Source organism: Capricornis sumatraensis, chromosome X (genome assembly GCF_032405125.1).
Source record: "Capricornis sumatraensis isolate serow.1 chromosome X, serow.2, whole genome shotgun sequence".
Lineage (NCBI taxonomy): Eukaryota > Metazoa > Chordata > Mammalia > Artiodactyla > Bovidae > Capricornis > Capricornis sumatraensis.
This window is the reverse complement of record NC_091092.1, coordinates 131996922-132023936: the sequence shown is the minus strand read 5'-3', so window position 1 is coordinate 132023936 and position 27015 is coordinate 131996922. Positions and strand designations below refer to the sequence as shown.

Here is a 27015-nt window from a genome sequence, read left to right as displayed (position 1 = left end):
GCTCTCTGGAGTAAAGAAAGACTTCTGCAAATATTTACCCTTTCAGAAAGTGAATCTGTTCATCTAAATGTTACTATCAAGGCAAGCAGCCATCCAGTAAGATAAAAATGTATTAAACTAGACTTGAGAGATGAAATGTTATGTCCTACTGGGCAGAGCAGTAACCTCTGAAGCGCAGGGGTCCTTAAAGTTTCTTCAGTTACACGTGACATTGAGAAGGACGGCTTCCTGATACAAGAAAACAGGAGAAGATGGATGTGCTCTACATTTTTACATGCTTCCATATTGGACTTGCATACTCCTGAGGATGCTTTTTACCACATTTTCCAAGCTTCCTGGGACTCAGAATCCCCTCCACCTCTGAAACAGGCAGAAGAGCTTCCTTTCTTTCTTAACTTTGAGAAGGCAGTCGCAGGGAGAAGCTAATTCAAAGGCGTGCATTGTCAGGGCAAGGCAGAGAAGTCTACAGAAAAAAAAAAAAAAGTAGACCTGAAAAGCTAGGAGACTTAAAATGAGGAAAAACAAGCATGGTGGCAGTGGGGGGGAGCACAAATTTTTACAAATGGAATATGCAGCATGTAACATTTCACTGTAACAGGGCCGGGTTTTGAAATGAGAAATGTGACTTCGTACATGGAGCTATGAGCACTTTTCACACTGTCATTTGCCATCCAGTCAGCGATGCTGAGCAGGCAGCTGGATATATGAGTGTGTAGATATGCCATCAGTTGCTAAATGATTCCAGATAGCACCATTATCTATCTTTGAGGACACCTACATTATCAACGTATTTTATGCGATCATTTTTCCTTTTTCATTCAAAATGCTTCTCAAAAATACACCTTATAGAAATACATGGACATCTTAGACATTTCATCATTTGCCATTTTTTCTCCTTCAAGCAGTCAACTCAACAAATCTTTCTTAAAAAAATTTTTTTTTCAAGATTGGTCAGGTTTCGGTAATTTGCCTTAAAGCACAGTCGCTGCTGTTTATTAAATGACAAATATCTCTAGAATACTCCATATTAGGGATTCAGACTCTCTGACTCCAGGAAATGGCTCCAAGTCAGTGACTGATTATTTTATAAGCATTTGTTTACGAAGGACATAGATATGCTCGTAGTCGAGGACATTAAAAAATATCTAGGACTCCCATTTCCACCCTCGTGAGAGCAATCTGCACGGACACAGTCTGGTCCATTAGCCAGGGTTCTGACCTAGATGCTACATGTGATCAACCACTGAAACTCATAACTGCCTTTCCCATGGGTTTCTGGCAGTGTGCCAGAAAGGAACAGCTTATGACCCTCTCTTCTCAGCCACAGAACTTTCCTAGAATTCACCACAGGCAAAACATTCTCAGCCCTGAAAGGCTGATTCATCTCTGAATGAAGGAAATGGAGAAATTTAGGTGAATGATTCCCCTGATACTTTACTCAGTTATCCTGAAAACCTTTCTCAGTTTTCAGCTCGTATAATGCCGTGTCTTCTGGCCAAATGAAGGCTGCTTTCAAGATAACAGTGTTGGAGTTAAAATAAAAGGCTAATTTGAATTAATCTTCAGTTACATACTCTGAAGTGTTTACAGATAAAGTTTGCTAATGTTTGCAACTTACTTTAAATGCAGCAAATAACAGTAACAGTAGTGGTGGGGAAAAAGTGAAAATGAAAGTTGCTCAGTTGTGTCTGACTCTTTGCAACCCCATGGGCTCTACAGTCCATGGAATTCTCCAGGCCAGAATACTGGAGTGGGTAGCCATTCCCTTCTCTAGGGGATCTTCCCAACCCAGAGATTGAACCCAGGTAATAGTAGTAGGCTTCCCTGGTGGCTCAGAGGATAAAGCGTCTGCCTGCAATGCAGGAGACCTGGGTTCAATCCCTGGGTCAGGAAGATCCCCTGGAGAAGGAAATGGCAACCCACTCCAGTATTCTTGCCTGGAGAATCCCATGGACAGAGGAGCCTGGCGGGCTACAGTCCACGGGGTCGCAAAGAGTCGGACACGACTGAGCGACTTCACACACACACAATAGTAGTAGTAGTAATACCAATAAGGTGGATTGACGGATAGAGGGTTGATAAATAGATGTCAAAACAAATACAGTAAAATGTAAATATAGAATCTAGCAGTGTATTGGTTTTTTAAAAACTTTTCTGTATTTTGAAATTATTCATGATAAAATTTTGGGAAAAAATAATTTGAATCAAAGTGAGAATCGTAGCTGGAAGTTCCATAAAGATCTCCCCTTTGCCTACTTCTTTTGCTTTCAACTCTGGTACCTTGTACACTATACAATTTAGTGAAGATGTATTGAATTGAGCTGTTGAGCTAAATTCCAAGCTTCTAGGTCACTTCCACAGCTGGCAGGATTTTTCGAGAGCATGAGTTGGCAAATTTTTTCTATGTAGGCCAGATAGTAAATATGGAGAGACTGCAGGCACATGGCCTCTGTCACAACTCAACTCTGCCATTGGAGGAGAGCAGCCTCACCCAATACGTGAACAAATGACTGTGGCTGTGCTCCAATAAATCTTGCTTCCAAAAACAGGTGATAGTCACAGCCTGCCAACTCCATCTAGACCCCAAGTCCTTACCTTCCACTAAAAAATAGGGAGTGAAATTGATAAAATGCCAACAGTCTATGTAAATAGTTCACATATAGCAGGAAAGGGCACAACAAAACCACACACCAAGGAGTTCCCTGGTGGTCCAGTGGTCTGGACTCAGTACTATCATTGCTGAGGGCTCAGATTTGATCCCTGATCGGGGAACTAAGATCCTGCAAAACAAATCCCCACAGAACCAACTTTTCTATGTCCACCCTAACCCTCCCCCTCCACTCACCATCTCCTTTCATGAGGAAAAAAAGGTTATTGTTCCACCACTGAACCTGAGGTTTAATATGCAAGCATTCTTAGAAGAGATAACACATTCATCTTTGCTTCCAGTAAGTGTAATCTATTCACATCAGAACCCAACCTCCAAGTAGATTGTCTTAACACCAGGAGGCATAAGAGCCAGAGGTAATGGAGTGATGGCCTCCGTGAAGAGATTCTTGTGGAAAAAGCTCAGGCTACAGAGAGAAGCTATCAGAGCTCTTGTGGGCTTACTCTTCAGGGAAGAGAGACAGATAAGTAAATTGTGTAGTTGGTTTTAACGTGTTAGGTGCTATGAAAAAAAAGATAAAGTGAGCAGAGTAAGGGAGGCTGGGAGTGCTGGGTGGAGCAAGGTGTAGTATTAACAAGATGGTCTAAGTAGGGCTCATTAGCAAGATGCCTTTTGACACAGAACCTGGAGATGAGGAAATGAACCACGCAGATGTCTGTGATGGTTTGGCAAGCAAAAGAAACAGCCTGTGAAAAGACCCTGTGGTGGGTAGTGCTCAGAATATTGTAGACTCGAGTGGCAATATAAGGTAGAAAAATCACACAATGATGTTAGAGATGGCATTAGGGGACCAGAAGATGGGGGACCATTGAAAAGTTCAGACAGGAGGGGTGGTGGGCTTTGACGTACACGTGAAAGCATCGTTTTGGCTAGTCAGTGGAGGACAGCAGGCAGCAAGTGCAGAAGCGGCGAGAGCAGGCAGGAGGCGAGCGCAATACTCCAGGTGACAGATACGTGGCAACTCAGACCAGTAGGTAGCCGCAGAGCTGGTGGAAAGTGGCCAAATTTGGGATATATTTTGAAAATATGGCTAGCCATATTTCATGATGGATGAGATGCTGGCTGTGAAGGAAGGGTAAAAGTCAAGGGTGATTCCACCTTCTTTGGCTTGAGCAACTGGAAGGTTAAAGTTGCTATTAGCTGAGAAGGCAAGCCTTGTAGGAGGAGCTGGTTTGAGGGGTTAGTCAGGAGGTCAGCTTTGGACATGTTAAGTTTGAAATAGTTATTAGATATTCCAAGTATAGATGGGCAAGCTAACAGTCGAATACAAGCCTGGAATTCAGGGGAGAGGGCCTGGCTGAAATTTGGAACCATAAACATATAGACGGTGTTTAAAGCCACGAGTCAAAGGAATTTTTTAAAGAGAAAACTAGAGGTCAGTCAGAAGCAGAAGAAAGACAGTCTCCCTCTCTCCCCTTCCTCCCTTCCCTCCCCTTCCTCCCTCCCTCCCTCTCTGTCTCTCTCTCTCACACACATACACACATAATGGATCCTATCGGGTTCTTTCTTGTAAAAAATGTGAGCATTACTGTTTCCAAGTGAACAAGCTTGTTTACATCATGAAGTCAAATCACCCCACAAGCGTGTTGCCTGCTAAAAGCTCAGGAAGAGAAGCTAAGAGGAAATTCCTATGGGTCTCCCTGGCTACAGGTGACAACACAGACCACAATTTAAGCAAATCAAATCACGTAATGGAAATAGCAGGTTGCCACAACAAGTTAGAATTGGACTAAAGACATGGAAAATACAGAGCCCAAGAAAGGTTCAGGAAAAGTGGCAGAGGAAGTGAATGAATAGAATAAAGAAATAAATCTGGGACATTTTGACTCAGAGGAAAACACTCCTCCCAGCTGCCCTCGAGTGTTTCAAGCCCTTAAAAAGGGATGAGAATCCCAAGAGATTGTACCTAGGTGTTTCAAGAGTTCTGCTACTTCCTCCTTCCCTCCCCTAAATTGACTTTTTATTCTAGAATTGATCTTCAGCCATGCTACCATGTTTAAACAGCAGAGTAAGTACAAATTACCATATGGGAATGGAAGTGAATTAGCAGAGGGCAGAATTAATTTATTTGGCTAAATTGCTTTGCCACAGTCACACTGCTTCACCCTCGGTTTCTCAAATGACTGCCTACTTGATTGCTAGAGGATGGAGAGCTGTGTGGAGTCCATCAGTGACTTCTTTGCTGATATCAGGGTGTTAAGTTCTCTTGTTTTAAAGTGTTCTAAAGGACTCTTTGTCATTCCCTAAATTCCAGTTTCAAACAGAAATATTTTTCAGACATTCTATGGTAATTAAAACTTTACTGTGGTCCTTCCTCCACGAGACATAAGTCCCCCGAAGGTCTGGCCTGCCTCTGTTCTGTTTACTGCTGCATCTAGCTCCTAACAGAATGCTTAGTAGACAGGTTCTCAAAAGACTACAGCACGCCAGGCTTCCCTGTCCATCACCAACTCCCAGAGCTTGCTCAAACTCATGTCCATCCAGTTGGTGATGCCATCCAACCGTCTCGTCCTCTGTCGTCCGCTTCTTCTCCCTCTGTCAATCTTTCCCAGCATCAGGGTCTTTTCCAATGAGTCAGTTCTTCATATCAGGTGGCCAAAGTATTGGAGCTTCAGCTTCAGCATCCGTCCTTCCAGTGAATATTCAGGACTGATTTCCTTTAGGATGGACTGGTTGGATCTCCTTGCAGTCCAAGGGACTCTCAAGAGTCTTCTACAACACCACAGTTCAAAAGCATCAGTTCTTTGGCGCTCAGCTTTCTTTATAATCCAACTCTCACATCCATACATGACTACTGGAAAAACCATTGCCTTGACTAGATGGACCTTTGTCTAGTAATGTCTCTGCTTTTTAATATGCTGTCTAGGTTGGTCATAGCTTTTCTTCCAAGGAGCAAGCGTCTTTTAATTTCATGGCTGCAGTCACCATCTGCAGTGATTTGGAGCCCAAGAAAATAAAATCTGTCACTGTTTCCATTGTTTCCCCATCTATTTGCCATGAAGTGATGGGACTGGATACCATGATCTTCATTTTTTGAATGTTGAGTTTTAAGCCAGCTTTTTCACTCTCCTCTTTCACTTTTATCAAGAGGCTCTTTAGTTCTTCGTCACTTTCTGCCATAAGGGTGGTGTCATCTGCATCTCTGAGGTTGTTGATATTTCTCCCAGCAATCTTGATTCCAGCTTGTGCTTCATCCAGCCTGGCATTTTGCATGATGTACTCTGCATATAAGTTAAATAAGCATGGTGACAATATACAGCCTTGACATACTCCTTTCCCAATTTGGAACCAGCTGTCCATAGCTGAGCCTAAAATAAATCATTAGATTTATTACTGATTACATACAGTCAGTGTACACAGGAGAAGAGAGTAAGATGAGTAAAGCCATGATGTTGTGACTCACAGACGTAGAAAACAATCTTATGGTTCCCAAAAGGGAGGCAGGGGAGGGAGAAATTAGGAGTTTGGGATTAACAGATACACTTATATATAAAATAGATAAACAACAAGGACCCACTGTATAGCACAGAGAATTTTACTCAATATCCTGTAATAAACCATAATGGAAAAGAATTGGAAAAAGAATATATATATATATATATGTATGTATAACTGAGGAGAGGAGACAACCTACTTTTGATAGGCGAAAACATCTGACTTCATTATGTCTTCTAGTGCTGCCATGCCTAGGCATTTGCACACTGCAAATGTTATTATTATAAACCATTTTCCTTTTAAATTCTCTTTATTGCCATATTCAGGCAATATTCTCCTGTCTCCTGACTCCTGTCTCCTCTCGTCTCCTGTCTCCTCCTTCCTCTCTCCTGTACACCTGAAACTAACACAACATTGTAAATCAATGATACTGCAATAAAAATTTTTAATAAAAAATAAAGTTTAAATGTTGCGATGTCATAAATCATTAGAGTGATAATCATAAATCAGTCAAGTGATAATCACATTCTTTCATTGCACTCTTGGTGCATGGTACATTAGCCAAACCCATCTCTATTCCATTTCTGGATTTCTTAAGCTGTGGAAATGGGCTTCTTTTTGGTCATTTGACCATCTGGCTCTCTCATACCCTCTCTAGCCTCCCTGGGTCCATTCTTGAGCTTAGTTTTCATTGCTTATTCTCTGCACACTTTGGCATTACCTCATGGTTTCCTGACTCGTGTGAGAGAAGTCAGCGTCACAAGCAGGCTTGGCCGAGATATTTTCTCCTGCTTTCCAGCACAGAGCTCTCCAAACAAAGACAGGTTATCACATGTACCCGAGAGCTGCCTGGGAAAAGCAGGAGCTGTAGTTATCAAAGTTGGAACCTGTATGAAATATGCTTTTGTCTCCGTTTTTGTTGCGCTCAATCAGGTCAACAAGTGTTGGCTAAGCGTTGAGCGTGGTTTCCTGTGGGATTGTGTAAGGCCTTGCAGGACAATAGACATTTGGGGGGCCCTGAGTAATGTGGCCATTTCTGACTTTGCAGCTGGGAAAATGTGAGGCAGTTTGCTGCCGCTGGAAGGAGGACAGCTGGGGCTGTGTTCCTGCAAGAGCAGAGCAACCTCACAGCCGTGGCCCTGGGCAGCAGGACCAGCCAAAATGGTGCGTGTAAGCTGCAAGTGGCTACAAAATAGGTTTGCATCTGGGTGTTGTAGACCCTGAAGTTCACAGACGGGGTGGAGAGGGGAGCGCTTTAAGAAAAATACTGCAAAATTATGAATATGACATTGATGGGGCTCTTTGGTGGGATCATGTCATTCAGGGGCCTGCTATGGGAAATTCACTGGAAATTCCCTCCTAGCTCAACACCATGGAAACTGTCAGGTTGTGTGTACATCACCATTGGCTTGATCTGGCTTTGTGTCGCTTCCTCTGCTGATTTTCTCCATACTATTCTTTAGCCATTGCCTTTCCAGGACTTTTTTTCTTCCTTTAGTTGTTTTTTTAATTGAACTATAGTTAATTTACAATGTTGTATTAGTTTCAGGTGTACAATAAAATGATTCATATATATATATATATATGTAGTTTTTCAGATTCTTTTCCTTTATAGGCCCTTCCATGACTTTTCATACTGGCTTCATAACTAGTCCTGAAAAGATAAAGAAATGTTAGTCAAGCCTTCTTTTATTTACCTGTGTTTTTTGATGTTATTTTAGCTATGAGTATCTGTTCTTAGCTTCCTGAAGTCTCCCTAATTCAGGGGTCTGGGGTATTTTAGATGGAGGTAGAAGGTGGGAGGGAGGTGAACCACACAGTTGCAGCCAAATTCATAGAATTTTGAAAGTTCTCATGGACCCAGATGGTTTCATTGGGTTTAAAAAGTTGTACAACTATAATGTAGTCTAGGTCAGTGTTTTTCAAACTCTCTTGTGCACATAAGTCACCTGGGGATCTTGCTAAAATGCAGATTCTGATGTGCTGGGGCTGGGGTGCGATCTAAGAGTATGAATTTAAAACCAGCTCCCAGGGTATGTTGATGCTACCTGTCCATGGACCACTCTTTGAATAACATCCAAATATTGATTTGTTAGAAATCTGGTGGCACAAATACACAGTCCATCTGATTTTAAGGTAACCAGTCCCTGGACTGAATTGTAACAGACCCACAGAGCAGGTGCTTGTTGACTAGAGAAGGCATGGGGAATCTTCTTCCCAATACCTCTTATCCCTGGGGGGGCGGGGCCAGGGGCACTGGGGGAAGAGGGGTGAGGCTTGAAATTTATGTTGAAGGTCATCTCACTGTCTCCAGTTTTTAAACTTCACTATGATCTTTTGAAAAATTTCAGCTACAGAGTGATGAGAGGAAGGGGTACAGGTTTCTGGAACACCTACTAGGGTGCTAGGCATCATACTGCCGTTTTCTCTCGACTCCTCGTAATCCTTCGAGGTAGTTATTGTTTTACTCCCTTTACAGATAGGGAAGCTGAGGTTTAGCAGGGTTAAGTAACCTGCCACATTGCACAGAGAGAGGGCAAGGATTTGAACCCACCAAAGCCTGGTGCTTTTGTCCACATCAACCTGTATCCTTAGCAGTGTAACGTGTTAAACAAATTCAGCATGAGGTATTAGGATGTGGATTTAGCACTTTTTGCTTTTTTCCTAAGGAAGGTGCCCAGAAGGGTGTCCTGGGCAGAGGGGAGGGAGCAGAAGGAAAGAGGTTGCTGAGGAGAAGCAAGGGTTTAGCAAAGCTCTATGAGGCACTGAAGATGAAATTTCACACCTAAAGCAAATATTAGCTCCAACAGGAAAGATACTGGCATTCTCATCTTCTTTGTCTAAAAATGGCTTCACAAAGTGTGTAGTTTTCAAAAATTCATTTTGGAGCAACCAAAGTATGGTGTTTCAAAATGCTGGATTCAAGTGTCACTATTAAAGGATTTCTGTCCATGTCATGCCAAGATCAGTTGTAACTTTCTCTTGCCTGCAAAACATCACATGAAATGGGGACCTGGCAGCTTCTGCGGGGTGCTTCCCAGGTGGCACAGTGGTTAAGATACGTAGTTTCCGTGGAGCCAGTATTCATCTCAGGCCAGGGTCTTAAGAGTTGTATTTTTCAATCACTTTACCTGATTCTGAGTTAGGCTTTCTGTTCCCGTTTAACTTACCATCATTTTTTTTTTCCAGTAATTTAGCGGAAAGATAAGCAGGCCTGGCCTTGGGCAAATAGTGGAAGATCAAGTTTGTCACAGGTCTAGCCATTTTGGGTCCCAGTCTGCACTTGGAGCGTCTTCCCTTTCCTTCCCGCCCTCCCTCCTCCACTGCTTTCACACGCTAGGTATTATTTTAATATCCTGACACCTATCAAAATCTTTAGGTAAATGACATGCAAAGTAAAAGAGGATAACTAAATCAAATAAAGGGGTAAGAAACTGCTACCTTCACCTCTCAATTCTAAAAACTAAAGCTTTAAAGGCACCATCCCGAGCCAGTCAGGAAATATACACATTGGCTTCAGGAACTATCCGACGGCCCCGTTTAATTGTACATACCTTTCTCCCTTCCTTTCCTGCTTCCTGCTCCACTTCTGCACCACTTAGAATTTATTCCAACTTCTGTGGTTGTATGTTCTTACCTGTTTTCAAAATGTGGGCTAGAGTTTTGTTGTTTAACAGTGCTTTGGAGGTTCCTGCTGAAAGATTACTTAACGGGTCACATCTTTCTGGTATTTCCAATAAAAGGTCCCTTGTGTGGGTCTGGCAAGACTAAAATTGATGCCGAGTCCTACCATACTGAAGCTGAAGCAAGGGTATCATATGTTTAGCTGAACACATAGATGTTTTAGCATATTTATTGCCATGAAGGGGTGGGCAGTGTCCCAGGCATGACACCAGTGATCTGTCTCCCTGGGCTGTGTCTCTCAAGTCACACTGCTGCGATTCTGGCTAAGTCACCTAAGCTGTTGGGGCTCAGTGTTGCTTCTGAAAAATGACTTAGAGGGTTTCTACCACCTTTGATACCCTGTAGCCACCTCCCTTGGAGAAGGCAGTGGCACCCCACTCCAGTACTCTTGCCTGGAAAATCCCATGGACGCAGAAGCCTGGTGGGCTGCAGTCCATTGGGTCGCTAGGAGTCAGATACGACTGAGTGACTTCACTTTCACTTTACCACCTTTGATACCCTGTAGCTACCTCCCTCGGAGAAGGCAATGGCACCCCACTCCAGTACTTTTGCCTGGAAAATCCCATGGACGGAGGAGCCTGGTAGGCTGAAGTCCATGAGGTCGCTGAGGGTCGGACACAACGGAGCGACTTCACTTTCACTTTTCACTTTCATGCATTGGAGAAGGAAATGGCAACACACTCCAGTGTTCTTGCCTGGAGAATCCCAGGGACGGCAGAGCCTGGTGGGCTGCCATCTATGGGGTCGCACAGAGTCGGACACGACTGAAGTGACTTAGCAGCTAGCTCCCTACATTTAGGTTAGAGTGTTCTCTGATTAGGAGGATTACACAGCTGGCATGTTCTTCTCTATCATCAGTGTTATGGTCAAGAATATGGGCTGTGCATATACACAGAAAACAAACTTCTGGTTACCAAAGGGGGAAAGGGGAGAGGAGGGATACATTAGGGGTTTGGGATTAACAGATCACACTAATATATATGAAACAGAGAACCACCAAGGACCTACTGTGTAGCACAGGGAACTCTACTCAATATTGTGCAATAACCTCTAAGGGAAAAGAATCTGAAAACAATATGCATGTGTGTATTATATATATATATATATATATATATATATATATACACACACACACACACACACACACACACACATGTCTGGTTAATTCAGCATGCACCTTTTATGCATTAAAGGTTACACATGGTTGCTGACTTCCTTACAATACTGATTTCTTCCAGGTTTTTCTGCCTCCCCTGCACTTTAATCTTCCTAGTTTCATGTGTTTATGGAAATAGGCAGCCTGAACTATTTGGTAAGCAAATTGATGCATCTATTCTATGTAGGTACTGATATACGAGTATCCAGCCAAATCCTACCAGCTTCTCTATGGAAATAGATCTCTGGTTTCTAGCTTTAGGATCGAATTTTCTTCTGTTTAGTTTCTTTTTAAACCTTCCCAAATGAATTTTCCTTAAATGTGGGTAGGCAGACCTGACTTTGCTAGTGGCTGGAGAGGTAGCTGAGTCAACAGTGGTCCCAGAGCCCTGTTGACTTACTGTGCTAATACAAGATAGGAGACATGCTATTTCTAAAAATTAGTCCTCACCATAGAAATGCCTCCAACTTAGAATCTATGCTAATCTCAGAAAAGAGGGAAGTACAAGGAAGGGACAGAAGAAAACAGGAGAAAGGCTGGTTCAAACTTGATCAGGAATCAGGTTTTGTCTCAGAAGAAAGTGATCAGGAGGTGAAAAAAGTGTGAGTCATCCAAACAGGGTTCTTTAAGTTTGTTAAGATGCTCAGAGTCCAGCTTAGGGAGTGGAACTTTGAAGGACATCAAAAGCAGGTGGCTCCAGGTGTTTATGACATGAGAACCATGGATTACAGACACATATGTACAGCATGTGAACTCATTTTTGTGAAAAGAAACAACTGCCTATGTAATTTGAAAAAAAATCTAGAGGTATATTCACCAAAATGTTAAGTTTCCTTTTGCTTGTCTGTACTTCTTGGTTTTGCTGAATAAACACATATTCATATGATTTTAAAAATGAAAGCCAAAAAATTCACAAAGGTTAGGATTTGGAATAAACATTTTTGTTAAAATTTGACAAATTATATTTCATCAGATGCAACAATGTGTATAAATTCTTGGAGTTGCATTAGAAAATGTTCTGGAGGACTTGGTACCTTCCTTTCTAGTCAATGTCCTTCTTCCCTTCAATATACAGAAGAGATTTTGTGAATTTCATTTGTCAATGGTTTCTGTGGTTCATTATACTAACTTTTTAGATAAAATTCCCCAAGAAAGCATCTTTCATGTGATAAATGTGCAAATTCCAAAAACAGAAAAGCATGTGTATCACATGTAGTACCAGGAAGGGCTGTTCACAACCTTGGACACTGGAATTTGCATTTTTAAAACAGTGCTGTTTTTTTTTTTTTGAGTTTGTGGGATGTTATTTCCCTGATCAGGAATCAAACTCTGGTCCCCAGCAGTGAGAACATGGAATCTTAACCACTAGACCACCAGGGAATCCCCTAAAACAGTGCTCTTAATTTTATACATTGATTCAGCATCTGAAATAAATGTTGCAACATTAACTTTGTATTCAACTAACCACCACATCTATTTAACTACCACATCTATTTCACTATGACTCTGCTTTGAGGAAGAATGTTTCAGGTGTGGATATAAAAGATCTTTGACAGTTTTCACAGTATTCTCTTTCTGCTTTGTTAATTTTTTTCATGGAGAAATTTAAAAGGCAAAAGTTCCCTGCACCTCTGACCAGTATGATATGGCTCCTCCAAAGCGGACTTTAACAAAAAGTAGACCCTTCATAGTTTCAGTAAATCTTCAAGTGAATTCTCTTCCAGCCATAGGCTATAGGTGTAGAAAATAATCTTATCTGAACAGGCGTAAGTGTAGACTTTATCATGGAGGCAAAGGTGAAAGGAAGATGTGATCCCTGCCTTCCCAGATCCGGCTGGGTTTACTGCACCCTAATTCTACCTCATTTTTGAGTCCAAGGCAAACAAACCAGTGACCATGGAGAATAGCACTCAAAGGAATTATACTTTTCTTCCAGATAAAACAATATTCAAAGTAAAAAGTTACAAAGACTTTACTATATTTAATGGATAAGATTACTGCTTCTGCCTAAGAGAAAAGCAATACCCTTGGAGAATGTTGCTGCTGCTGCTGCTAAGTCGCTTCAGTCGTGTCCGACTCTGTGCGACCCCATAGATGACAGCCCACCAGGCTCCCCCATCCCTGGGATTCTCCAGGCAAGAACACTGGAATGGGTTGCCATTTCCTTCTCCAATGCATGAAGGTGAAAAGAGAAAGTGAAGTCGGTCAGTCGTGTCTGACTCTTAGCGACCCCATGAACTGTAGCCTACCAGGCTCCTCCGTCCATGGGATTTTCCAGGCAAGAGTACTGGAGTGGGGTGCCATTGCCTTCTCCATGGAGAACGTTAGAGGGATTCATAAATAATCGCCTGATCCATGTATGATAAATGACAAAAGCTGAGTTGCTTGATTCCCATTTTTAGAGTGGCGTGGCCTATGTCAGGAGGGAAGCTGTCTGGGCCTGAGATAGTTTATGCTATGTCAAGCTGAGTTTCTCAGTCTCCCTTTCTTCCACTCCCCTACCACAGCGGGCCCATCATACTCCAGGGCCATGCCCGTTAGTGATTGGATGGGTTCACTTGGCATCTGCCTCCATCCAGACAGAGCAATGTCTGTGTGGCTGCTTCCTGATCAAGTGATGAATTGGATGCAAATACCTTCTTTTTAATGCATGACCCTGGCATAGCCAGAAGGAATATGAGTGGGGTGCCTCAGAGCAGTGACTTTTCAGAGCAGTGACTTTTTGCCTAGAGCTTGAGAGTTAAAGACGTAGAAGCACACTTCTTCGGCTCTATCGAAATTAAGGTGAGTAAAGTTAATTACCTTCAGATTATCAGCAAACAAAAAAGATAGTAATGATTGGGCATCTGACTGCTAAGAACCATGTGATTTCACAAAACAAAGAAGAACATAAGGAAGTTGTTCTCTTGTGAATGACTACTTAGCGTTCCTTTTCATTACCAGACCTGGTATCAGACAGAGGGTTGAAGCAACAATAGAAATCAGAAAATGCATTCATTTTCCAGAAATAGCTTAACTTTTAATGTTCTATGCAGTTCTGGAAGAAAAAGCAAGAGTATTTTTAGCTTATGAAGCACCAATTCTTTCAGTTCTTTTACATCTCTCTTGATAACTTTTGAAAAAGTTTAATGCTCAGAAATAGTGAAAATTATACCCATGTCCTTTATGCTAAAGATTGATCATGTTCAGGGGTTGTGGTGTCATTCACCAACAATATCAGAGTCTCACAGTAGTTTGGATAATTTGGTCCAACAATTGACCCCATTGGTGGAGGGAAATTTCAGTTGATCAGTTACTTCAAACATGGTGAACTGTCAAGAGCTGAAATTTTTAAAAGTTGGATGGTATTCAATTCAATTCAACAAATGTCCATAGAATACTTTAGGAAAAAGGAGAATTTTGATGTGGTGGTCTGGAGGGTAGTGTGAAGATGGTGAATGTATGATCCAAAGTGGGGGATGAGCACACATAAAAATGATATTAAAAAATCAACATATTTATACAAGTCACAGCCAAGGCAGTAGGAAAAAAGTGCAGGTATGTGTGCATTTAAGAGTGTGCTTCATTCCATTTTCCTCTGTAGTTATAAATCTAATTTTTTAAAACTAAGAGGGCAGCAGAGGTTGACATGGTTGGATAGCATCACCGACTCAGAGGACATGAATCTAAGCAAACTCTGGAAGATAATGAAAGGACAGGGAAGCCTGGTGTGCTGGAGTCCTTGGGGTCGCAAAGAGTCGGACATGACTTAGTGACTGAACAACAATACTATCCCTTAACGAGAAATAGTTGAATAAAAATCATGAAAGCTAAAAGAGAACCTAGCCAGATGTTGCTAACACTCATTTTAATCACTTTCTTTTATTTAGGACGACAATATGGACACAAAATCCATTCTAGAAGAACTTCTTCTCAAAAGGTCACAGCAAAAGAAGAAAATGTCACCCAATAATTACAAAGAGCGGCTTTTTGTTTTAACCAAAACAAACCTCTCCTACTATGAATATGACAAAATGGTAAGACTCTTATTTATTCCTTTGTTTTTATACTACTTATTTTTAAGTCTCCACAATGTGCTTAATATAAGGAAACAGATTTCTCAGCTTACACAGTAAAAACCAACTTGTACTCTCTTATCCCATTGTCTTTTCTTAACCAAGTTATAATTAACTGAAGATACCAGTGTTAGTCACTCAGTCGTGTCTGACTCTTTGTGACCCCATGGACTGTAGCCCGCCAGGCTCCTCTGTCCATGGAATTTTCCAGGCAAGAATACTGGAGTGTGTAGCCTGGTGTGCTGGAGTCCATGGGGTTGCAGAGTCGGACATGACTTAGTGACTGAGCAACCAGGGGATCTTTCCCACCCAGGGATCGAACCCAGGTCTCCTGCATTGCAGGCAGATTCTTTACCATCTGAGCCACCAGTGAAACCCATAATTCAAAATAAAGGATTTTTCAAACATTGGTTAACTTTACTAAGGAAAACTTTAGAAGACTGATTCTCAACTGAGGGTGATCCCTAAAGGACACTCAGCAATGGCTAGGACCATTTTTGGTTGGTTGCCGTCACTGAAGGTGGAAGACAGTTTGCTATTGGCGTCTCCTGGGTGGAAATAAGAGTATTTATACGCAGCTGAGAAATCTATCATGGTAGAAATAATGAATGAAAATGCATTGTGGAGTTAAACCTTGTTGTTACTGAGTAGATTAACCATACGGTAGGTGATTTGAAATGTGTTTCAAGATTATCAAATAATCAAGTGCTGCTTGAAGATTTGCTTTGGGGGAATTTAATTAAGTTTATGTCCACACTCGAAAAATATATTATGTTGTCATTGAATTTTTACTATTACAGAATAATTGGAATGATTTTCACATGCTCATGTCACCTCACAATCTCTCCCTCCTAAGCATAACCTTAACTTCATGCATTTCTTTGTGCACCACTGTATACCACATGAGGCATCTTATATTTTCCTTTTAATTCAGAAAAGAGGCAGCAGAAAAGGATCGATTGAGATTAAGAAAATCAGATGTGTGGAGAAAGTCAATCTTGAGGAGCAGACCCCTGTGGAGAGACAGTACCCATTTCAGGTAAGGGGAAAGGTAACATTCCATTGGATGGATGGCTGTTCTTTTAGTATTTTCTACTATGAACTCAGTATTGAGGGGATAAATAAAGACACTGCAAAATGGTTCATTAAGATGATGGCGTGTGCTTATATTTATGTAACCATAGACAGCATTCTCAACCTCTCTCTCTGAATTTGTAACATCTCCAGATGGGAGTTGGGCAGTTTACTAAAATTCAATCCACCAAACTCCCTTCCCTAGAGGGAGAGAAAGATAGATGAGTGTGTAAGCCTCAGTGGTCTGACTTGCCTTGGGGTCTGATGATCTCTTTTATCCAAAATTGCAGAGCATTTCCATTACACTGCAAGGTACTAGGCACACTGTCAGGAATAAAATGCCATCCCTGTCCCCAAAGCATTTACAGAGCCTTAGGCAGCGTACCCATGGTGTCCCAGAAAGCAGAAGCTGCACTCCTCACTCCAAGAGGTCAGGGAGACTTCCTGCTGGAGGTGATACTTGGGTTGGGAAAAACAATGGGGTTTAGCCCAGCAAAAACAGGAGGGCAGCAAAGCCAAAGAAATAGCAGATGTCAAGGCACTGGTAGGCGGAACAGTATGGCATGTTTAGAGAGATCCAGATGGTGCTTAGAATTAAGCAGCCCAGTGAAAGAGTGACAGGTGGGTCTGGAAAGGTGGGCCGGGCCATATCACGAATGGCTGCTAAGGAGTTAGAGTTTTACCCTCAAGTATTTCAAACACTGACCTGCTGTGAAGACTGTGCCTACAGTACAGGTGGAAATGGCTTGATCTAACAGCTTCCCTCCTTTTATTATATTAGGAATATTTATCAATCTGCTCTAAAGACAGACAGACTGTCCTTCCAATGGTCAGATTACCCTGTGCTAGTATGAGGGAACAATGGCCAAAAATGAAATAAAATAAAATAATCCAGTCAGTGAACAACCCATATTTCCAACTTAAAAAAAAAAAGAACATTACTCAGTTGGGAGAAACCAGGGGGAGTATGTGCTCATGGCAGAAGCTCTGAAATGAATATCACCATGGCATGGAATACTCAAAAGTACACTGGCTTTGATGCCCCACAAATATTCTCAACCTCTGAGTTTGTTTCCTCATTTGCAGTGGGCATAATCTCATATTTTTGTAGAGTTGAAAGGGAATAAAAATGTTAAACTGTCTAGAAAAGAGCATAAATGCAATGTACTGTTTACCCACAAAAGCTGAATAAACTAGAGAAGGATCGGGGCAAGACATTAGAATGTTCACACATCTCACCGAATGTCTTAAAAAACAGAAAAATGCTTATCCTGGGGACTCCCAAGGTGGGACATGACCATAGGGAGTCACATTTTAACCCAACATAAGCATGAGCTATATAATGATCAGAATGAAAGGAAACTGACCAGGATGACATAACAAAAGTAAAGGACATCCCATCCCTGAAGATATTTTCCAGAATAGAGCAGATAAACACTTTGTAGTAGGCTACAAAGAGAATCATGCACTGGGTTGGTGGATGGACCAGAACACTCCTAAGACATCTGTAATGCCTAAGGCCTTTATACTCTTATAATTCTCCATGGCTCGGGGATTCCTGCTGAGACCTCCATATTTGCTGCTAGATGCATCATTGCTGTGGTTTTCTGAAGTGTAAACATATCTGGGATAAAATATATTGAGGGGTAGAGGATAAAAATAACTAAATTTAAAAACTCTAATTCAGAGCTAATGTATATCATGTAATAAAACTCAATGTTTCTTTTGAATAACAAAAATTTTGTAGTTGCACCAGAGTGAACTATAACACAGTTACATTGAAACACACCAAATATTTTCCTTTCCAGATTGTCTATAAAGATGGGCTTCTCTATGTGTATGCATCAAATGAAGAGAGCCGAAGTCAGTGGCTGAAAGCATTACAAAAAGGTACTTTTTTAAAAGTCATAAAAGGGAGTTGCTGACTGAGTTCTTTGAGACTTGGTGGAGAAAAGACGTGGCAATAAAAGGGCCTACTGCCAAGATAGAATCTGTTGATTTTCCTACCAGCCTCAGAGAATGTGATGTACTCATCCTCGTTTTGCATTCTCTTTGTTACCTAGAGGAAGCCTGGGGATCCGATTCCCTTTCCTGCCTGGTAGCACAGAGCTGGCCGTTGTGCGTTGTGCCATCCAGCAGCTGGAAGGAAGTCAGGCCACCTGCTCTCCACCCACTGTGCTTGCCTTTATCAGAGCAAAGTCTAGGTCCTCATGGGGCTCTGGCAGCTCCTGTAGCTACTGTACTTTGGATGTTTATAGAAATTTATGTCTTAACACTTACAAAGTATTTATTGTTTGCCAGCTACTATGTCGAATAGCTGTAAAACACTCTCTTAGGTAATCCTCTTGACAACTCTATGGCAAGCAGTAATATTATTCTCTGTTTTCTGGATAAGTGAAGTTAAAAAGACATGGCCAACGTCAAATACCTAATTGCAAAGAACATATAACTCAATTACCCAAATCCAACTTTTAAACAATACAGTATAAATGCCAGGCAAAACTGGGAATTTGATGAAACATTTATTTAGTGATTCTTAGGCTGCCCTGGTAACATCCTTTGGCAGAAGAGAGAAAATTAATAGTAACTTGGCACTGTGATGTTTCTCCCTAGGATATTTTTATTTTAAAGAGGGGTAAAGGTGTAAGGACAATACTTAACTCAAACGAGGCACTCTACTGGTAGAATTTAAGATATTAAGCTCCCAGAGGGGGATGATTTTGTTTAAGTTTTAGATTCAGGTTCTTTTTCACCACACCTCAAATTACAACACTTAGACATCCACCTGCTCTGCTGCTGCTGCTGCTCAGTCGCTTCCGTCGTGTCCGACTCTGTGCGACCCCAGAGACGGCAGCCCACCAGGCTCCGCCGTCCCTGGGATTCTCCAGGCAAGAACACTGGAGTGGGTTGCCATTTCCTTCTCCAATGCATGAAAGCGAAAAGTGAAAGTGAAGTCGCTCAGTCGTGTCCGACTCTTAGCGACCCCATGGACTGCAGCCTACCAGGCTCCTCCGTCCATGGGATTTTCCAGGCAAGAGTACTGGAGTGGGTTACACCTACTCTATTTTGATGCAAATACATGCTTTTTCACTGCTAGGGCTTACTTTTCCCTTCATGTGAAAGGGTTTAGCATCCTATTATGTAGGAGAGGAGGACCAGGGAGGAGAAAAGTCACCTTCTACCTGCCACCAGCTTGCTGAAGTGAGAAGGGCATCCTTCTTAGAGTCAGACTGTTCTGCTTTACTGTGTCATCTACAAAACCATCTAACACCTCTGGGTCTCAGTTTCCTGACCTGTAAAATAGGAGGTCAGTTTTCTTTTTTTTTTTTTTCCTGGCGCAGTCACAAGCTACAACGTATGACTCATAGATACAGTAAAGTGTCTGAGACTCAAACACAAGCCACTGTGTCACCTCGGGGCCTTCGGGAGGAACTCTAAGATGCTGCTTCCTATCCAGTCTTCTTTGCGGTGATTTGCCAGGGGCACTTGCTATGTAGACACTCACTGTGGAGCTATCTGTCATGCACTAGGGTCCTGTGTGGGTCTTTCTGGAACTATATATGCTAGGCAGGTTTGGATGGGCCCTGGGCAGCTCTGCTGCTGCTGCTAAGTCGCTTCAGTCGTGTCCGATTCTGTGCGACTCTTCTCCAATGCATGAAAGTAAAAAGTGAAAGTGAAGTCGCTCAGTCGTATCTGACTCTGCGTGACCCCATGGACTGCCTACCAGGCTCCTCTGTCCATGGGATTTTCCAGGCAAGAGTACTAGAGTGGGTTGCCATCGCCTTCTCTGCCTGGGCAGCTCATGTAAAGGCTAATGGAACATAAAAGGAGAGCAGAGAGAGAAGCAGAAGTGACTCTGGTAGCCTCTAAACTGAGAGAGAGCCCCTATCACTAGGGCTGCCCTGTGCACAGTAAGCCCTTTGCACCACTTAGTGATGCTTTGGGACGCAGGTAAAAAGACACCACACAGCTGCTCAAACAAATACATGTTTGTTCCTCTTCCAAATCCAGAAGTAAACAAGCCCAGGGCTAGTGCAGCAGCTCAATGAAGTGAGCAGGAACACTGGCTCCTTCTAGAGTTCTGCTCTGCTACCCTTAGGGGCTCCCAGAAAGGCTCTGAGCTTTCCCAGAAACCTTTCTCTGCAAACTCTTGCTTGTGTTTCATTGGCCAAAACTGTGTCTCATGGCCATCTCTGTGTGAGAAGGAGGCTGGAAGACAGCATCTGGCTTTTCCAGCCTCTGTGATGGATGATAGCAAGACAGAAGGTAGGTGAGATCAGCTGTCGGGGTGGCCAACCAATCTGCCACAGGAAAACAAAACGGTTCCCTCACTCAAATCCTTTCTCCTATGAAGTTTCCCTGATCTAGAATGACACCACAGCCCCCCATCTGTGTCCCAACGTTTTTGTGTTTATTACTTGGCTCAGGCATTATAAACCGAGGTGGACATTGGAGACAGGAAATTTCCCAGATGGTAACCTACATTGGGTTTGGGCTGATTCAGGAGTGTCAGCTACCATGGCTCTGACTTCAGCTGACCAGATGTGAATAAAGTGTTCCTTTCTTCCCCAAAATTAAAACCGAAGGGAGTTTGGCAGGGAAGTGGGCACGTGAGCATTGGAATCTAGTGGAACGAGCCTGGGTCTGAGTCTCAGATGTGCTAGACCGTGAACTTGATCAGGCGACATCTGTGCCTCAGCTTACCTGACTCTGTGAGAGCCATGGTAGCAATAGCAGCTCCCCTCAAGTTTGCTGAGTAGTTAAATGAAGTGGTGCAAGTGAGGGGAAATATGTAAATGTGAAGTCCTATACACATTTTAATATATGAGTTTCTCTTACTGTCATTATTAGATGATAGGAGTATTGCAACGTGGACTTCTGGACTTGATTGGAAAACAATTAGTTACCCAGGAAGCTAAATTCATGTAATAGGAAGTAATAGGAACTCTGGTACACAGAGACCAGGAGCTTACGGAGCAGAAAGGCATGTAATGTACCCAAGGAATTGCAATGACCATTAGGGACTAAGGTCAAGTACTAGTGTCTTGTAATCCTAACTTCTTTTGCTTTTTGTGACTTCTGTAATAATTTCCCTTTAATTCCCATTAATATTTGGTGAAGCTTTTTAATGCCAAATTTTTTAGCTAAGTTGAGTTGAATTAAACTAAGGAAATGATATCATTAAAGCCCACTGTTCACTGAGCACCTCCTCTGAGCCACACATTATGCCGGATGCTTTACATACATTGGCTCATCTCCTCCCAATGACCCAGCAAAGTAGATATTATTATTCCCAGACACTTCCTGGAGTCAGGGTTGTAAAGAAGGAGCATTGTTCTCCTGGTATCAAAACACGGAATCCTCAAGATGAATATAAAATCAAGAAGGAAGAAGGTTAAGTCACACCTAGACCAGCCCTCCCTACCTGGAGACTCTTCTTGAACTGTTCTCTACTAAGACCTTTTACGTTTCTCTGCTGCATTTTGAGAGAGGTGAATTTGTTGCAGACACAGTATTATACTCCAATATTGGAACTTCATTTCTTTGCATTTAACATTGACCTATTCCCACATTTTTTTAAAATACACACATACTCCTAGAAAAGTAATCCCATATTCCTTAGTATTATATTCCCATCCAATCCTTTGTGGAAACAGGTCAAAAGTCACAAAAGACAAAGAAGGGACAAGGAACTGTTCTAGACCAAGAAAACCTAGATAACTAAATGCCATATATGATTCTAGATTGGATCCTTGATCAGAAAAAAAGTGAATGATTACAAAGGGTATTATTGGAAAAACGGGAAAAATTTTAAATACAAAATGTATATTAAGTGCTAGTATAGTATCAATGTTAAATTTCTTGAATTGATCATTGTATTGTGGTTATATAAGGGAATGTCCTTGTTAACAGAAGTTACATGCTAAAGTATTAATGGGTGACATTATTTAGGTCATGATATCTGCAACTTACTCTCAAATGGTTAAGCAAAATAATGATAAAACTTTAATAATATGTATGTAAAAAAAGAGACTAAGAAGAAACAAATGTGACAAACAGTTAAAATTAGGTGAGTCTGTGTGAAGCGTATAGAGACATTTCCTTCACTGTCCTAGCAACTTTTCTGTACACTTGAAATGTTTCAAAATAAAAAGTGGAAGGGGGAGTATATGTTTATTGGAAATTTCTTTTCTTCTTGTTAAGATCTAGTCCTACTCTAAAATCCTAACACCAAGCTGATATGTATATATATTTTCTAGTAGGTATTTTTTTTAAGACTGATGTAAGTTATTGTGTGTTCTCACTATAAACACGGTTAGACTTTTCTCTTTGGCTTTTCAACTTCTGAGTGAAAGACTTACATTCTTTAGGAACCATTTGCTCTTAGGCTGGTTACTGGCAAAATGAGGTTTCATTGTTTTATGATGACAGCACTAACTGATGTGCTTCTTCTCTTGGGTCAACATTTGCTCATGCTGTGTTTTCTTCCTGCCTGCTCCCCAGAGATAAGGGGCAACCCCCACCTGCTGATCAAGTACCACAGTGGGTTCTTCGTGGACGGGAAGTTCCTGTGCTGCCAGCAGAGTTGCAAAGCGGCCCCAGGATGTACTCTCTGGGAAGCATGTAACGTGACTCCTCTGTTGGGCTGGACCCTGGGTACAATGCCCTTTAGGCAAAACTGGCAAATGCCAGAACAGCTCGCCAGTTCGGGAAAACAAAATGTGCCAGATTGGTCGGCATCGTGTATACCCAGCCTTGAACATGCTATCTGACAAATGAAACATAATCCAGAGTCAACTGAGTCATGTTCCATAAAATAATAACAACACGAACATCTGCCATTCATTCATGTCATGAGAAGTGTTTTTAAAGGGAAATCATAAATCAAGAAAGGAGCTGTTTATTTCCTTCCAAAATTCTTCCTGGTTTAAGATAAATGCCAAAAGAGGAGAATGTGGTGAACATACACCACCATGGTTCATAAACTAACATCATAAACTAAAAACACCAACATTCTTATAAAAAATATGTCAAAGGATAAAATATAAGTATTGCCATAGATACCAAAATGATGGATGGCCAAGTTTTCAAAGATAAATTTAAAATGCCATTCTGTATATGTTTGTTGATTTCCTCATAACAACAGAGAAGGTAGTGTAGGGTTTGCTTTACGTGCAGATTCTATCCAGAGTTCTATTTCTAGGGAGATCTGTCTGTCTGAGACTTTATCCAGGGACAGGAAGCCCACTGAGTGGCTTTGAAGGCCTAATGGAGGGAAAGAATTATACTGTTTTCTGCTTGTGCCCTGTGGAGTCCTGTTCTATCACCAGGATACTTACATGAAACAATCATATACTTTAGAAGCTTATCATTGTTTAACAACATTAAGTTGTTGATAAATAAAAAGGAGAACTTGTTTTGGTAACAGTTTTACCAACCTGGACAAAATATGCTTGGATTATAACTACTTTAAAGAATTATATGAGATCAGCTACATGCTAACAACTTCAAGAACTGTAGAACAAACAGGGACATGAAATATTATTCAAATTCACTGAGAATCATGTTAATGTTACTACTTGTAATTTTATACAGTGACTAAATATTCATTGTGTTTCCCATCTCAATGAAACTACACAGTGAAGATTTACTGATCTTAATTAGATCACATTGCCCTTTATACTCATGAATGATAATGATTCACTGAACTTTACAGAATGTACTGTGCATGGATCTTCCCTCCAGTGTGAAGGCCAGAGAGTAATGTTTCCTTGTAACAGTAATCATTAACCCCAGTGTTTCTGTCTGTGGTTGGCATTATTACTCAGCAGGCCAGATTCCAGCTCTGACCTCACCCTAACTTCCTGAGAAAGAGCAAGAAAACAGGCCAGAGAGAGCACTGTCCTGGGATCATCTTCCTGGCCTCTGTCTGCATGGCACTTGCCATGTGTCCTGGGTGCCACAGGCTCTCTGCCAGCTTCTGAAGAAAACTACAGAATTTAGTAGAGGCGTTAGGCTCACAGGCAGTTGTGATATTGTCTATCTGCCTAAGTGTAATTTACTCCCTCAACCTCCTCCTGTGAGCTACAGGGCAGCCCACAGGCACATCTACGAGGAAGGAAACAGTTGGGCATCTTTCCAAAGTACATGGCCTAAAGTAAGTTGACCATACACCCCAGTTTGTCTGAGACAGTCTCATTCTTCAGCTGGGGACCTGGCATAATTATAAAAGCCTACATATCACTGTCAGAAATGTCCCAGCTGGGTCAATAAACCATACGGCAACCCCACTTAAAAGGCATAGACTGGCTTCACACTCACAGCCTGGATATTTATCTACACATGTGAGTAGAAAGAAAAACCAACAATTATACTAAGCACAGGGAGAGGAAAAAGTTTAGCATAGATCTGTTCACTTGTAAATCAGCTATTTATATGCATTGTGTGTGAGCCAATCAAAGAAGAATCAGACCCAGATTCTGAATCCTAGGGTCACTGACACTACCCAATGACATTAGATATCTATTATTCAAATACCAGGTGGCAATGTGGTATAAATTAACAGCTTATAGAATTTAGAACAACTTGAATTTCTTATCTGCTCGGGAAGATACTGATAATCAATGGTGAAGTGGTATTCGAGTTGGATATCATACAGGAGAGCAACATTATCACTCCAGATGTTGTGTCTAAGTCCATGTAATCTGGAATATTGCTCACACTAACTAGTTCACTCTTTTGATTCATAACATTGGGTGTTTTATTTTGTTTTATTTAAATTTTCTTCTGATATTACTTGGTTTTACTCTTCAGATGCTGATCTGCACACTGTACCCAAAGAAGAAAAACAAAGGGTTCCCATCTTCCCAGACAGAGTGGTAAGTCAACATTTCAATTTTTTTTCACAGTCAGGATATATTAAATAAACCGAGAGTTGCCAAATTCAAGACTAGAAAACATGGGCTTCATTCAGAATGCCCAGCAAGAGAGAGAAGACGTGAGCTATCACCAACAGTCATGGCAGTAGCAAATAAAAAATTCAAACATAGAACCATTTTATCATGTTATATTTCTGCATTTGAGAACCAAGCCTATTTCTAACCTGTAAATGCAAAAAAAAATGGTGTATGATGGAGAAGTCCTTAAGATGGTATGACATATAACAGGCAGCTATTATTGGCTGGCATTCCTCCTCTACCATCAGCGTGGCTAAATCTGCCTCATGTAAGTGCCCTGGGAAAGGAATGGGACACCACAGCAGAATATAATTCTTTTCCTCCATTATCTTTTCAAAGCCACTCAGTGTGCTTTCTTCTCTGTTCCTGGATGGAATCTGGAGATTTCATAGTTTTCCAGTTGCCTCAGATGAAATAAATTTTCCCAATTACTAGTAGTCATGAGAATAGCCTCTAAAGTGATCCATCCAATACTATAATCATATGACTCCAAACACCATTTCAAGTTAAAACTTACCCCCTTCCCTTAGCTCAAGTCTGCATCAGAGGGCAGCCTGCTTTGGGGAAGAGGTCATGGAGAGGCTAAGATTTCTAACCCTTTCAGGATCAAGGATCAGGAAGAGAAGGTCTGGTGAAAAAGAGAGTCATATGTGGCTGGCCCCATCATGATTTGGTAGTGGTGGCTTCTGGGTGAGATAGTTTTCTAACACTGACTCTTCATCATATGGGAGACTTTCATGGGTCTCCCCCTGGGCTGTAGTTTTATGACAGAGCAAATATCTTGACCTTAGCTCTTTGGTTTCTACCCCTCCAACTTTTTGCTGGGTCCATTCACTCATTTTGAGCAGAGTTCCTTTCAAGATGGCTTCCTGCTAACCCTCTCTCAAAGGTGGAGTTGGCCTACAGGAAAACAAACAGAGCCTTGATCTCTCTGCTTAGTAAAATTGTATGTGGCTCAAGTTCACAGTACAGGCTATCCTTCTGCCCTGCTTTCTTGGGTTCAAAGCCATAACTTCCTGCTTTTAGGCTTCCCAGGTAGGTGTCAGCCTCCTCAAATGCCACGAGACATATAACATGGGCTCCCAGTAGTTTTCTGGAAGCTCACCTGAAATGAAAAGAGCATCTCCATCCACCCATCAGCTCTGTGGTGGCTTTGGTACTTATTTTCACCTACACATATTCATGCATACTTACTTCTCTATAAGTAAAAACCATATAATTTTTAGAGACATTCCTAGTGGTCCAGTTGTTAGAACTCTACATTTCTATTCCAGGGGGAATGGGTTACATCCCTGGTCAGGGAACTCCATACTGTGTAGCACAGCCAAAACAAAACAACATATAATTTTTGTAAACCAACATGAAAGACAAAACTAAATCCATTATTGTCACAGGTTGAATTTTGTCTCCCTAAATTCATGTCCACCCAAAAGCTCAGAATGTGACCTTATTTGGAAGGAGGGTCTTTGAGATATAATTAGTTAAGGACCAAGATGAGATCCTGGATTAGGATAGATCATAAATTCAATTATTGATGTCCTTGTAAGAAGAGGAGGGAACACAGAGAGATACACAGAGAAGGTAGCCACTTAAAGACCTAAGCAGAGATTGGACTTATGATGCCACAAGCCAAGAATGGTTAGACTCAACAGAAGCTGGAAGAGGCAAGCAAAGATCCTCCCTCGCAGCCTTTCAATGAAAACTTGCCTTTGGACTTTTGGTCTCCAGGACTATAAGAGGATAAATTTCTGTTGTTTTAAACCACTAAATGTGTAAAATTTGTTATGGCAGTCCCAGGAAACTGATAGAATTATTAAGGTTTGGGAATTTTATGTTGTTATCAGTGACATTGTTTTTTGGTTTGGATACATGCTTCAGTTCTGAAGCTTGAAAATAATGGCTCTGTAAAACACCTAAAAGCAATGTCCAAAATAAGCAAAGGTCAATTGGTGGTTACCTAGGGTCAGTATGGGAATGGGGATTGAC

The 27015-nt window shown here is 41.5% G+C and overlaps 1 protein-coding gene across 2 annotated transcripts in view; it reads left to right on the top strand.

The window, feature by feature from the left end:
- The first annotated feature begins 14821 nt into the window (after positions 1–14821).
- The window catches only part of BMX (BMX non-receptor tyrosine kinase), a 37440-nt gene continuing 25246 nt past the window's right edge, over positions 14822–27015 (top strand). For both annotated transcript variants that reach the window (XM_068962585.1, XM_068962586.1), the window contains exons 1-5: positions 14822–14959; positions 15933–16037; positions 17881–17962; positions 22577–22696; positions 24887–24951. In XM_068962585.1, coding sequence (XP_068818686.1) covers positions 14822–14959; positions 15933–16037; positions 17881–17962; positions 22577–22696; positions 24887–24951 — 510 coding nt within the window. The remainder of the gene's footprint in view (positions 14960–15932; positions 16038–17880; positions 17963–22576; positions 22697–24886; positions 24952–27015) is intronic.